This window comes from Carlito syrichta, unplaced genomic scaffold, assembly GCF_000164805.1.
Source record: "Carlito syrichta isolate Samal-C Ts95f unplaced genomic scaffold, Tarsius_syrichta-2.0.1 Scaffold314781, whole genome shotgun sequence".
In the NCBI taxonomy this organism is placed as follows: domain Eukaryota; kingdom Metazoa; phylum Chordata; class Mammalia; order Primates; family Tarsiidae; genus Carlito; species Carlito syrichta.
This window is the reverse complement of record NW_007258877.1, coordinates 640912-655133: the sequence shown is the minus strand read 5'-3', so window position 1 is coordinate 655133 and position 14222 is coordinate 640912. Positions and strand designations below refer to the sequence as shown.

Below are 14222 nucleotides of genomic sequence, written 5' to 3'. Positions count from 1 at the left end.
CGGCTACTCGGAAGGCGGAGGCGGAAGGATCGCCGGAGCCCAGCAGGTTGAGGCTGCAGTGGCCGGGAGCGGCCACTGCACTCCAGTCTGGGCGACAGAGTGAGACTCCAACTCAAAAAATATTTTTATTTTTAGATTTTTTTAGAAGGTCTTGCCAAGGCTAGTCTTGGACTCCTAGCTTCCAGTGATCCTCCTGCCTCAGTCTCTCAAAGGGCTGGAATCATGGGAGTGAGACACTGCACCCACCCAGCCAGAGTATTTTAAATATTTTAAATGAACATTTTATTTGTTTGTTTGTCTGTTTTTGAGTAGGAGGCTCACTCTGTCACCCAGACTGGAGAGCAGTGGCACCCTCACAGCTACTGTAGTCTCGACCTGCTGGGCTCAGGCGATCTTCCCACCTTAGCCTTCCAAGCAGCTGAAACTATGGGCACCCGCCTCCATGCCTGGCTCATATTTTTTTTTTATTGTAGAGACAGAAGCTCACCAAGTTACTCAGGCTGGTCTTGAACCCTGGGCTCAAGGCATTCCTCTCACCTCTGCCCCAAAGTGCTGGGATTACAGGCATGAGCCACTGCGCCTGGCCTATTATATTTATTTATTTACTTATTTATTGAGTTGGGGTGTCACTCTGTCACCCAGACTGGAGTGCAGTGGCATGATTACGGATCACCGCAGCCTTAACCTTCTGGGCTCCGGCGATTCTTCTGCCTCAACCTCCTGAGTAGGTGGGACTACAAGTATGTGCCACCACACCTGGCTAATGTTTTTGTAGTGACATGGTCGCACTATGTTTCCTAGGCTGATCTCAAACTCCTGGGCTCAAGCCATCCTCCTGTTTGGCCTTCCAGAGTGCTGGGATTACAGGCATGAGCCACCACATCTGGTCTAAAATGGTCATTTAAATATTTCAAGTTTAAACATGCAAGAATAAATACACAGATTTTTATAAATAAAAATTCCGTTTTGGGGAGGGTCCACCCTCTTATAGTCTAGATGTGTAGTAGGTGATACTCTCTAGGTTTGTGTAAGTACCCCCTATGATGTTTGCACAATGATGAGATCCTCTAATAACACATTTTTCAGAATGCATTCCTTTCATTCAACACGTGACTGTATTCCTAGTTTGTTGAGAGCTTTTGCCATGAAAAAGTATTAAACTTTATCAAATGCTTTTCCTGCACCTATTGAGATGATTATATTATGTTATCCTTCATTTTGTTAATGTAGTATATCACATGAACTGATTTTCATATGTTGTACCATTCTTGCATCCCAGAGATAAATCCCACATGGTCATGGTATATATATAATTTTCTTAATGTGCTGTTGAAGTTGGTTGGCTTGTATTTTGTTGAAGATTTTTGCATCTATGTTCATCAGGGATGCATCTATGAATATCAGGGATATTGAATTTTTTTCTTATGGAATCTGTATGGTTTTCATATCAGCGTTATGTTTGCTTTATATGTTGAAAGTGTTCACTCATCTTCACTGTTTTGAAAGAAAAATTGGCATTAGTTATTTAAACGTTTGAAAAAATTGTTCAGTGAAGCCATCTGGTCCTGTTTATTTTTTTGGTTCAGAGGCTTTGATTACTGATTTAATCTCCATATTAGTTATAGCTCTATTCAGACTTTCTATTTCTTTATGTTCCAGTCTAAGTACATTGTATGTTTCTAAGAATTTATCCATTTCTTCAGGTTATCCAGTTTGTTAGCATATAATTTGTTCAAAATACTCTCTTATGACTCTTTATTTCTGCAGTATCAATTTTAATGTCTCCTCTTTGTGATTTTATTTGTCTCCTCTCTCTTAGTCTAGTTAAAAGTCCATCAATTTTATCTTTTTTTTTTGAAACTCTTAGTTTCATTAAAAAAAATTGTTTTTTTTTTGAGTTGGAGTCTCTCTCTGTTGCCCAGGCTAGAGTACAGTGGCATACTCACAGCCACTGCAGCCTCGACCTGCTGGGCTCCAGTGATCCTTCCACCTCATTCTTCCAAGTAGCTGGAACTACAGGTGCTAGCCACCACGCACGACTAAATTTTTTGATTTATTGTAGAGATGAGGTCTTGCCCAAGCTGGCCTCAAACCCCTGATCTCATGCAATCCTCTTGCCTTGGCCTCCCAAAGTGCTGGGATTATAGGCTTGAGCCACTGTCCCTGGCCTATTGTAGTTTTAATATGCATATTCTTTGGCTGGTTTACCTATGCATCCGTTCAATCTTTTGCTCTTTATAGTTTATAGTTACTATAAGCCTGGTTGCATAGGCTTATCCCATTTATATTTTTAATTTATTTTTGTTTGGTACTCTTTTCCTAAAAAAAAAAAAATTTTTAACAAGTAGAGTATGCACAGAATGACCATTAAAAAATAATATTAAAGAATATATAGGCCGGGTTCGGTGGCTCAGCCTGTCATCTCAGCACTTTGGGAGGCCTAGGTGAATGGATTACCTGAGCCCATGGGTTTGAGTCCAGCCCGGGCAACTTGGCAAGACCTCATCTCTGAAATAAATCAAAAATTAGCCTGGCATGGTAGCACACGCCTGTAGTTCTGGCTTCTTAGAAGACTGAGGCGGAAGGATCTCTGGAGCCCAGTAGGTTGACGCTGGGGTGGCTGTGAGCGTGCCTGGGTGACAGAGTGAGATTCCAACTCAAAAAAAAACAAAAAAGAAAATATAATGCAAACAAATAAATGAAACGTCTTTCCTGATCTTTCTACTTTGGCTTTGCAAAAGCAGCCACTCTTATTTGTCCTTCCAGGAGTAGTCTGTTTGATCATAATTTAGATTATTAAGATCTGTAAGAAACAATGTTAGAAGATCTTGCTTTCTATGGGCTTTTCTCCAGTAGCTCTGGTTGAAAGGCAGCTGATATAAATTGGTTGCCTGAATCTGCATAATCAACAGATGTGTCCTGCTTAGAACATCATAATGGTGTGGTGTCATATTTTTATAATACTGGTAGCTTAGTTGTATTCTATTTTGTACTTTGTAGCTTTAGACATTTAAGAATCTGAGTTTGTCACCTATGTTTCAAGGAAATAAAAACAGAGACTGACTTTATATTTCTGTTCATTGTATGACGTTCTTTTCTCACAAATTTTTAAAATTATGTAAGCGGATTAGATCTCATTTTATTTTCTTTTTTTAAAAAATATTTTTTATTGTGATATTGTGGGGGTACAGTTAAGAGTTAGGTATACAAATATACTTCGTTCAGGCACCCTTGTTGATAAGAGGTGTCTCCCCGTTCATTTTATTTTCTTATCATATGGCTTTTAAATATTATTAAATGTGTCTTTCTATAATTGAGGTCAAGGTTTTCTGACTGGTGGTATTGACTAAAAAAGAAAATAAAAATTATAAAAGTTATGTTTTATAGATCAAGTCTTGGATTGATTCTCAAAATTAAGTGCATGGAGTGTTTGTGTAAAATGCAGATTTTTTTTTTTTGGAACTCTTTCCTTCATCTCCCATCCAAGAGTCCTATTTAGTGGACTTAATATGGGGCTCTAGAAGATTCTGAAGGAGGAAATTCATAGGTCAGAGGCTGGGAAGGAGACCAACTCCATGACTATTTTAGGAAACATTCTTTGTGTGCAGCTGCAAAGCTTGTTGCTTTTTGTTTTAACCTAATAGAACCATCATGGTGGAGCTTTCTTTCAGAATTAGAGACAACAGAGCTTTGGTATGGAAAATTTCTTGAACTTCACGGCTGCAGAGGAAATAACAATGTGCCCGGTGGTTCTGACCTCCTTAAACAGGGTTATTGCACAGATTGAAAACAACAGAACAATGAAGCAAATTTATTGCTGTACTTTGTGAGAAACAGATCACAGGAAGCTTCATCGATCAAATGGAAACTACTGAGAATAATAAGCAGTAAATTTAGCTTATTTTTATAAACAATACTGTTTCAGGGTAGATGAAAACCCCCGTTGATGGTGACCAGGTCCTTGGTGCCACGGACAAAGAATTGGATGAGACACACACAAAGAGAGCTTAAGCAAAAAGTAGTTTATTTATAAATGTAGAGAGGACGTACACACCAAAGAGAAGATGGAATGGCCCGAGCTGGAGTAGCTCAAGAACCTGGAGTTAAACAAAGCCAGGACCTTATATGTCCTTTAATTTTGCAAAGTTTGCAAAAAGAAAAAAAAAAATTGATAAATGTTTCTGGGGTTAAATTTGATAAATGTTTTTGGGGAGGGATGACATTTCAGGTTACTGCACATGTCTCTGCCTACCATCCCATAATTTTATTTTATTTTACTTTATTTTTTAATTTTTATTTTAAAGATGTGGGTACAATTCAGGGTCAGGTATACAAATGCATAATTTTAATTGTATATATGAGATGCAGTCCATAGGCATTATTAGCCTTAACTAGCTCTTTTGCATGGGTAGGTTACAGAGAGTTCAATAAAGTCCCTTTAGAGCATGTGCCACACATGGGATTAAGTTTTATGGCCTTCTTATCTTGTCCTGGGAGGTTGATTAGCATTTCAGTTAATGGCTTCTTTCTTGTTTTTTCTGTCTTGGAAGGTGGATTAACCTTCCAAGATTACAGGTCTGGCTTCTTTCCTTTTTCCATGGCTTCTTATCTGTTGAAGCTCACCTTCCTGTCTCCATCCTATCTCCTGCCTCAATATTGCATAACATGGCTTAGATGGTTAAGTCAAATACCTTTTCATTTATCTAGACAGCTGTGTTGATGTTTGTTATATTAGATACTTGACATATAAGAACTATCACTAGCTGCAAATGCTATATAGAAATTCTTTTTTTTTTTTTTTTTTGAGTCAGAGTCTCATATATAGAAATTCTTATTCTAATTACCAAAGTTGACAAGAGGGGAACAAAAGCAAAGCAAAACAAAACAAAACACAAAAAATTGACAGTGTATAATTTAGAGTACCTTGCTTGCTTGCTGACCAAATCTGGTCCATTTTGCTCATCTTTGCACAACAATTGTTTTACATTTTTATTTAATCAATAAATTAACTATTTTAAATTGGAGTCTCACTCTGTTGCCCAGGCTGAAGTGCAGTGGTATGCTCATGGCCACTGCAGACTCACCTGCTGGACTCAGGCAATCTTTCCACCTTAGCTTTCAAGTAGCTGGAACCACAGGCACGCACCACCATGCCCAGCTAATTTTTTGATTTCTTGTAGAGATGAGGTCTTGCTAAGTTACCCAGGCTGGTCTCGAATCCCTGGACTCAAGCAATCCTTCACTTCTACTTTCCAAAATGCTGGGATGACAGGTGTGAGCCACAGTGCCAGTGTTACATGTTTAAATGGCCAGAAAAAAAAGAGAGACTACCTTGTGACATATAAAAATCATGTTAAATTAAAATTTCAGTGTCCATAAATGAAGTTTTGTTGGAACATAGCCATGCTTTGTTTATGTATTGTCTATGGATGCTCCGTGGCAGAGTGGAGCTGATGTAACAAAGACCATATTGCCTTGCAAAGTCTAATATATGTATTATCTGGCTCTTCACAGAAAAACTTTATTGACTTTGTGTAATATATGCCGAGAAGGAAGAGACAAATTGCCGGTGGTTAAAAATTGATGAAAGAAAAGAAAGGGGTGAGGGGCTGGCTCTACAGAGAGAAACCAGTGGCCTTTATTTTCTCGTAGGCCACTTAGACAACCCCAGTCAAGGTTAACTGGTCGCTGAGAAGCAGTTTAGGGAGTTTGACTGGCCTTGATATGCAGATGTGGGCGCTGTTAGAGGCTGCTGGTCCCACATTCTTGAAGTGCACATGTCCGCACTAAACCAGTCTCTCTCAGGATATCACTTGTCTCTGAAATGCAATCTTAGGAAAGCAAACATTGACAGCACCAAGAGGTCACATAGCTCTGGGATGCGGGTCTCGGGAAAGCAGATATTGGCAGTAAAGCAATTAGTAACAGGCTGCTGTTTGAGCAGAGTGCTTGCTTTTGGGGCCATTGCAACTTTGTGCTCCGTTTGCGAGGTTTTTGTATTTTGTTTTTTAATTTTTATTTTGAAATTGTGGGGTACAATTCAGGGTTAGATATACAAGTGTTCATTGTGCAGGTACCCTTATTGATGACGTGTGCTCCCCCTTTCCCAGGGGGTATCGACTACTGTCAATCCCAGCTTCCCACCCCCCACCCCCTCCCCGCAGTTTCTGGCTACTTTCAATCCCTTTCCTACAGTAATGCGGTAGGTGTTCAAGGTCCACGTACGAGTGAGAACATGTGATATTCATCTGTTTCTATGAGAGATCACTCAGTATTATAAGCTCTAATTCCATCCATGGTGCTGCGAAGTTCATGATTTTGTTCTTCTTTATGACTGCGTAATATTCCATTGTGTATATGTACCACATTTTTTTATCCAGTCCTCTTTTGATGGACAGCACGGTTGGTTCCATGTTCTTGCTACTGTGAACAAGGCTATGATAAACGTACGTGTGCAGGTATCTTTTTTATAGAATGATCTGACTTCTTCCAGGTATATTCCCAGTAGGGGGATTGCGGGATCATATGGAAGGTAAATGTGATTGTACAAAATACAATCACATTTCTATACACCAATAATAAACAAACAGAAACCCAAATAAAAAACACAATTCCATTTACGTTTGCGAGGTTTACATGACGAGTTGTTTTAACTACACCCCCCTTTCCCATCCCCTGCAAACCCAATCCCTTTGATTTAGTTCATTTCTTGGAATGGAGGAAATTTAGGGGTCAGAATTTCTACCTCTTGCTATCTTCAATTTTCTCTTTATTAAGTTTTTTATTTTTCTAGGAAAGTTTCATGTTCAGATCTTTAGTTGTCCCAAAAATTTCTGAGGAAGAAATAACATCCTGATTTCTCACCATACTTTGTTACAGAAACATGTGGAATTCATTCAAAATATATGAGAGCTGTGTATCCTACCAAAACCTTCCCAAATCATTACACCATTGTCACGGTAAGTGCTTTGCCCAGTGGTAAGACTGACAGGCCACAGATAGAAAACTGACCACACCAGACAGACATGCTTGGGCAGGAAGTGGCCAAGTCCCAGGCTACACACTTCACAAGCACCTGTGAGGATAGTTTGTGGTTTACTTCAGGCTGGGAAGCTGTGGCTCAATGTAAGAGCAGTCAAGTGCCGGGAGGCGTGAACTATGAGTGAGTGTCCTATTATCAGGTTAATTTACCTTTGGATAGACCTTTAGTTGTGAGAAGTACTATTTTCCTCTGGCATTTTGACCACCATTCATTTATCTGAAGTCTGCTGGGAACAGCAGGCTGTGTAGGGGGACAAGCACTTTGGTGAGGAAAATTTCATTCTTTCCTAATCTTTTGATCATAATTATCCTAATAAAGTCTTCTCTTTAATAAATGAATCCATACGGGCTGCATCTCTGTAGATAAAGCAACTAAAGCAAGTGAATTCTCCTCAGTGGATAAAAAGATGTAGGTGGAATGATTAAAATGAACTCAAAGAAAAATGTTTAAGAGTTATAGATTGGCTGAGCGTGGTGGCTCATGCCTATAATCCTAGCACTTTGGGAGGCTGAGGTGAGAGGATTGCCTGAGCTCACAGGTTCGAGACCAACCTGGGCAACTTGGTGAGACCTCATCTCTACAATAAATAAAAAATTAGCCAGGCATGGTGGTGCGTGCCTGTAGTTTCAGCTACTTGGAAGGCTGAGATGGAAGGATCACCTGAGTCCAGCAGGTTGAGGTTGCGGTGGCCGTGAGTGTGCCACTGTACTCCAGCCTGGGCAACAGAGTGAGACTCCAACTCAAAAAAAAAAAATAAAAAGAGTTATAGATTTAGAACACATCTTAAGGAGTTCTCTGCCTCAGCCTTTATTACCACAGGATATTTTTGTCTTTACCACTTTGCATTTTAATCTTTTATTACTGTGGAACAGTAACTACAACTTACTTAAATTTCAGTCTCGAAGCAATTATATGTATATATGTGTGCGTTCTCATTATTTGCAGATTCTATATTTGTGTGTTTACTTACTTGCTAAAAGAATTTGTAACCTCCAAATTCACAAGTGTGGTGCATTTATGGTCATTTGTGAAGATCCCAGAGAAGCATAGCCATTTGAGAGGCCAATGCACACACTCCTAGTGAAATCTGACGAGGTGACATTCAGCCTTCTGTGTTAGCTCTTATACTCAACAAGTGTCATTTTCACAGTCCATTGCCATGCCTTTTATAGGTTTGTGTTTTTTGGCGGTGATTTCACCGTTTAAAATGGTTACCGTACATTGTGCTGAAGTGGTACTTGGTGCTTCTAAGAGCAAGAGGGTTGTGAATTATCTTATGGAGAAAATATGTGCATTTGATAAACTTTGTTCAGGCATGAGCTATAGTGAGCCAACAATATATGTTAAATAAGATGTCTTTAAACAGAAACACACACAAAACAAGATTATATATTGGTCAGTAGACAAAAATGTTGTAGCTAGAGGCTGTCAGGAAGCTAACCCTTTATTTTCCCTAGAAGCAATGGTTCCATATTCACTAATTCAGTGTTCATGGCAACTTTATTGAATATAACTATGATAAATAACAAAAAGTTGACCATATGTATACATACACACATAGACATACATAAATAATATATATGACACACATATATACATATATGTATGCAAGAGATTATACATACTACTTAAATTTTCCATAAATTTTTATTTAATTTATATATTTGTATACATATATGCATATATTAATATATATGCATAAATAGAGATAGTAATGTTCTGAAATAATGAGCCTAAAATCTATCTAAAAGTAGTTTCACTCCAGCCTGGGCGACAAGAGTGAGACTCCAACTCAAAAAAAAAAACCAAAAAGTAGTTTCAACTACAGGAGATATATGAAGTCTTCGATGGAAATATATGGAATAATTGAATGAGTATGCGTGATTAGATTGAATAAATGATTAGATTAATGGATGGATGGATAAATAGATGGTAGGGAACACAGAAACGGGGCTGCCTTCTGAAATCTGGTAGCATACTTTAAGCCAATTAACTAGGATATAAACATGTGAAAGCGTCTATCTAATACATTTATTACTATTTTTTTTTCAAATCAAGAATTGGACAAGACACACAAACAGTGAAAATAGAGAGAGAGATTTATTAAGCAGGAGAGGCAGTACACTCCAGAAAATTAGAAGTGGGCTCAAGCATGAGAGTGGCTCAAAAGCCTACTATCATTGACAATATAATGGGTGGCTAATAATTATTGCCATATGGAAAGCTTTAATTAAGAGACAGTTAATTAAGCAGTTGTTGAGCACACAAGAGTTATATTAATACCATCAAAGCAAACTGTCTGCCTAATGTCATCTATTTGCTGCTATAAACCATGGAAGAACTAGCACGTACGCACACGCACGCGCATACACACACACACACACACACACACACACACACACACACACACACACACACACACAGTTGACCTTCTGTATCTGTGAGTTCTGCATCCATGGAGTCAACCAACTGTGGATTAAAAATATGTATTTTTAATTACATCTGTACTGAATGTGTACAGAATTTTGGGGGTCATTATTCTCTAACCAATACAATATAACAACTATTTGCACAGAATTTGTATAGTATGGTAAATTCCCTACATACAAACGAGTTCCATTCTGAAAGAATGTTTGTAAGTCCAATTTGTTTGTAAGTCCAACAGTTAGCCTAGGTACCCAACTAACACAATTGGTTATATGGTATTGTATCGTAATAGGTTTTTAATACTTTTCATACATATAATGCATAAAAAACAATAAAGAAACCATTTTAAATCTTACAGTACAGGACCTTGAAAAGTACAGTCACACAGTAAAATACACAAAAGCACAACCACTTATAGAAAATGTAAGCACGTGAGAATGTACGCCAGACATGTGAACTAACTTAGTGATTGGACATGCAGACCCATGTTCACATCGTTGGAAAGTTCGCAACTTGAAGGTTCGTAGGACTTACTGTATATTATACATAATCTAGAAATGACTTAAAGTATATAGGAGGATGTGTACAGATTCTGCAAATCCCATGCCTGAGGGAGGTCATGGAACCAATCCCGCATGGACACTGAGGAATGACTGTATATCTCCTGATATTTGGGTTCAGATCCAGGTGTTTTATGTTGAAAAGTATAAAGTGTCCTTCCTACATATGAGTGACAGATCTCATGCTGTTTTAATTTAAATGCATATTTTACTAATCTATGAAGTTAACTTAAATCCTTTTTAAAATGATCATTTTAGGGCTTGTATCCAGAATCACATGGCATCATTGACAATAATATGTATGACGTAAATCTCAACCAGAATTTTTCACTTTCTTCAAAGAACCAAAAGGATCCATCCTGGTGGTATGGGCAACCAGTATGTAGCGTTCTCTATATGACCCCAAAAGTAACCTCCTGTTTCCCAGTGTGTCAATGGAGCAGTCTTCTCGCTCCACTTTGAGTTTTACGTGTCTGTCTAGTATCTAAGGGCTGAGGGTGGGGAAGCATTTCACCCCTAGTTATAACTTGAATTTTTAAAACATTTATGATTGTTAAGTCAAATATCTTATGTTACATCTTAGGCGTTGTGTTATAAATATCTCAATCTGGAAGTTACTCAGAAAGATTATCTGTTCATGTTTTTCCTCATTCTGTTTTATAATTATTTTACAGATAAAGAGAAATTGTACAATTTTACCAGTTTGGGGAAAAAAAGACCTTTCTTCTCACTACCTTGGTACAAGGCAATCCTTGGATGATTATATATTTTCACTGAAGCAAAGACAAATTTTAAATTTTTTTTTTTTTTTTTTTTTGAGTTGGAGTCTCACTCCAATGCCCAGGCTGGAGTACAGTGGCACCCTCACGGCCACCTCTGCATCAATCTGCCAGGCTTCGGCAATCCTTCCACCTCAGTCATACAAGAAGCCAGAGTTACAGGCACGTGCTACCATGCCTGGCTAATTTTTTGACTTATTGTAGAGACGAGGTCTCTCCATGTTGCCCAGGCTGGTCTCGAACCTGCGGGCTCAGGCAATCCACTCGCCTCTGCCTTCCAAAGTGCTGGGATTACAGGCTGAGCCACTGAGCCTGGCCTTAAATAATTTTAATCAATGTTTCTTTGGGTGCTGTTGCCCAGGCTGGAGCGCAGTGTCACAATCCTGGCTCACCACAGCTTTGACCTCCTGGGCCCAAGTGATCCTCCCGTCTCAGCCTCCCCAGTAGCTGGAACTACAGGCACACACCACCATACTCAGCTAACTTTGTTCATTTTTTGTAGAGATGAGGTCTCACTATGTTGCCCAGGCTGGTCTCAAACTCCTGGGCTCAAGTGATTCTCCCAGTTCAGCCTCCCAAAGTGTTGGAATTACAGGCATGGGCCACCGTGATTGGCCTAATATCACTGTTAATATTGTTTAGTTTCTAGGAAGGTATACCATTTCTACCCAAACGAATTATTGACTTGCCTTTTTATCCTAAATTTCTCTCAGATGTGGCTGACAGCGATGTATCAAGGTTTAAAAGCTGCTACCTACTTTTGGCCAGGATCAGATGTGGCTATAAATGGCTCCTTTCCTTCCCTGTATAAGACTTACAACAGGTAGTAAAGCACTCGCAGACATTGACATAGACATGATCAGGAATTTCTTGTCTTAATCTTGCTGGTAATTCTGTTATTCCAGTTGTTTGAGTCAAACGTCTTGGAGTCATTGCTCATACCTCCCCGTTAAGACCCTCATTCAGTCTGTCAGCAATCGCTTTTGCCTCTGACTCAAAGTCTGTGCATTCTGAGACGTTTTTGTTACCCCCAGCCTCACCACTCAGGTCCAAACTATTATCTCTCACCTGTTTTACAGCAATTGCCTCTTTACAGGTTCCCCTGCTTCTGAGCCTGGATGATCTATTCTCATCCCACCTGCCAGAATGATTCCTTGAAAATGCAAGTCCAGTTACGGCACTCTTTGGCACCAAAAACTTCATTGGTTCCTTGTGCTTCCCAAAGTAAAAGCCTGCAAGGCTCCTTGTGGCAAGACCCTACCTCCCCCTTGCTTCTCAGACTTTGTCTTCTACCGTTCTCCCAAGTGCTCACTCTGACCTCCTTGGTGGGCCTCAAAACACTAGGCTTGCTTCTACCACAGGGCCTTTGCACCTGCTGTTCCCTCTACCTGAGATGCCTCACTACCCGGAGCCCAGTGTCCACTCTGTCACCTCCTTCAGGCCATTGTTCAAAAATTACCTTCTCACATTGTCTTAGCCTAATCACATTAAGATTTAAAATTCCAAACCAACCTCCTCCTGGTTTTTCACACCCCTCCTGCAACTGCTCTGTTTTAAATTTTGTCCATAGAGCTTATTGCCTTTTAATAAGCTGTATAATTTATTTGTGTATTAGGTCTACCATTTGTTGCATGTCTTCTTCTCTGGAACATAACTTTTGGTTTGCCCACTGATAAATTCTGTTTTAAATAAACAAATAGGCCAGGCTCGGTGGCTCAGCCTATAATCCCAGCACACTGGGAGACTGAGGCGAGCAGATCGCCTGAGCCTGCAGGTTTGAGACCAGGTTGGACAACTTGGAGAGACCTTGTCTCTACAGTAAATCAAAAATTAGCCGGGTGTGGTAGTGCACGCTTAGTAGTTCCAGCTACTTGGAAGGCTGAGGCGGAAGGATTGCCTGAGCCCAGCAAGTTGACGCTGGGGTGGCCGTGAGTATGCCACTGCACTCCAGCCTAGGCGATGGAGTGAGACTCCAACTCAAAAAAAATAATAATAAACAAACGAACAGTGTCTGCACAAGATGCTCAATCTATGCAAGTGCATAAATGAAAAAATGAAATGAATGGATCGCGATCAGTGGCTTTCATTTTAGTTTAGTTTAGTTTAGTTTAGTTTAGTTTAGTTTAGTTTAGTTTAGTTTAGTTTAGTTTAAGACAGATCTCCCTCTGTCGTCCAGGATGGAGTGCAGTGCCACACGATCTGCAGACTTGGCTTGTAGAGACAAGGTTGCACTATGTTGTCTGGGCTGGTCTTGAACTCCTGGGCTCAAGAAATCGTTTTGCCTCGGCCTCCAAATCGCCGGGATTACAGGCGTGAGCCACAATGGTCTTATTTTAGCTGGGAGAAAATTAAAGGAAAGTATGAGAGGAGCGAAACAATGGGCATTTAATTTCTATTTCTAGTGCTGCAAGGAAATCTATTCAGAAGTATTGAAAACAGAAATCCCTTTGACTAATACTGGACCTCTTTCAGTATTGTGATCATATAAGAACACAAAATGAATGGCTGAAGATGTTAATCTTTCTGAGTAAGAATGTAATGAAGTTATTCTTGGTTTTATTAATTTCTAAAAATTATTTCTACTTCTTTTTCAGAAATGTCCCATATGAAGAGAGGGTCTTCACGTTGTTACAATGGCTGGACCTGCCCAAAGCAGAAAGGTAATGAAGTCTCGTGCCAGAGAAGTGTTGGCATAGTGGGATATGTGTGGGTAAAAAAATGAAATGACTTCCTTATTTTAAATGACCATTTTTGACTATTTTTGAAAAAACTTGGTATTGCCTTTTAATGAGCACTTTTTAAGAATTATTCCTTTCCAGCCTAGGCAACATAATGAGACATCATCTCTGCAACACATCAGAAAAATTAGCCAGGCATGGTGGTATGCACCTGTAGTGCCAGTTACTCAGGAGGCTGAGGCAGAAGGATTGTCTGAGTCCAGGAGGTTGAGGCTGTGGTGAGCCATGATTGTGCCACTGTACGACAGAGGAAGACCCCAACACGAATACATATATATGTTTTTTTTTTTTTTCCTGGGAGCTGGTAACTTTTTGTTCTTAAGAATGCAATTGGCCAGGCTTGTTGGCTCAGCTTGTAATCCCAGCACTTTGGGAGGTCGAAATGAGTGGATTATTTGCCTGAGCCCACGGGTGTGAGAGCAGCCCCAGCAACTTGACGAGACCTCGTCTCTACAATAAAATAAAAGATGAGCCAGGAGTGGTAGCACGTGCCTGTAGTTTCAGCTACTGGGAAGGCTGAGGCAGAAGGATGGCCAGAGCCCAGAGGTTGGCACTGGGGTGGCTGTGAGCGTGCCACCACTGCACTCCAGTCTGGGCAACGGAATGAGACTCCAACTCAAAAAAAAAAAAAAAAAAAAAAGAATGTGATTGGCACTATAGAAAAACAGAGAGTTGG

At 39.7% G+C, this 14222-nt stretch overlaps 1 protein-coding gene across 1 annotated transcript in view; it reads left to right on the top strand.

Moving 5' to 3' along the window:
• The window catches only part of ENPP3 (ectonucleotide pyrophosphatase/phosphodiesterase 3), a 102391-nt gene that overhangs the window by 24974 nt on the left and 63195 nt on the right, over positions 1–14222 (top strand). The window contains exons 7-10 of the mRNA XM_008071885.2: positions 6880–6959; positions 10288–10407; positions 11522–11631; positions 13403–13468. Of these exons, the coding sequence (XP_008070076.1) occupies positions 6880–6959; positions 10288–10407; positions 11522–11631; positions 13403–13468 (376 nt within the window). The remainder of the gene's footprint in view (positions 1–6879; positions 6960–10287; positions 10408–11521; positions 11632–13402; positions 13469–14222) is intronic.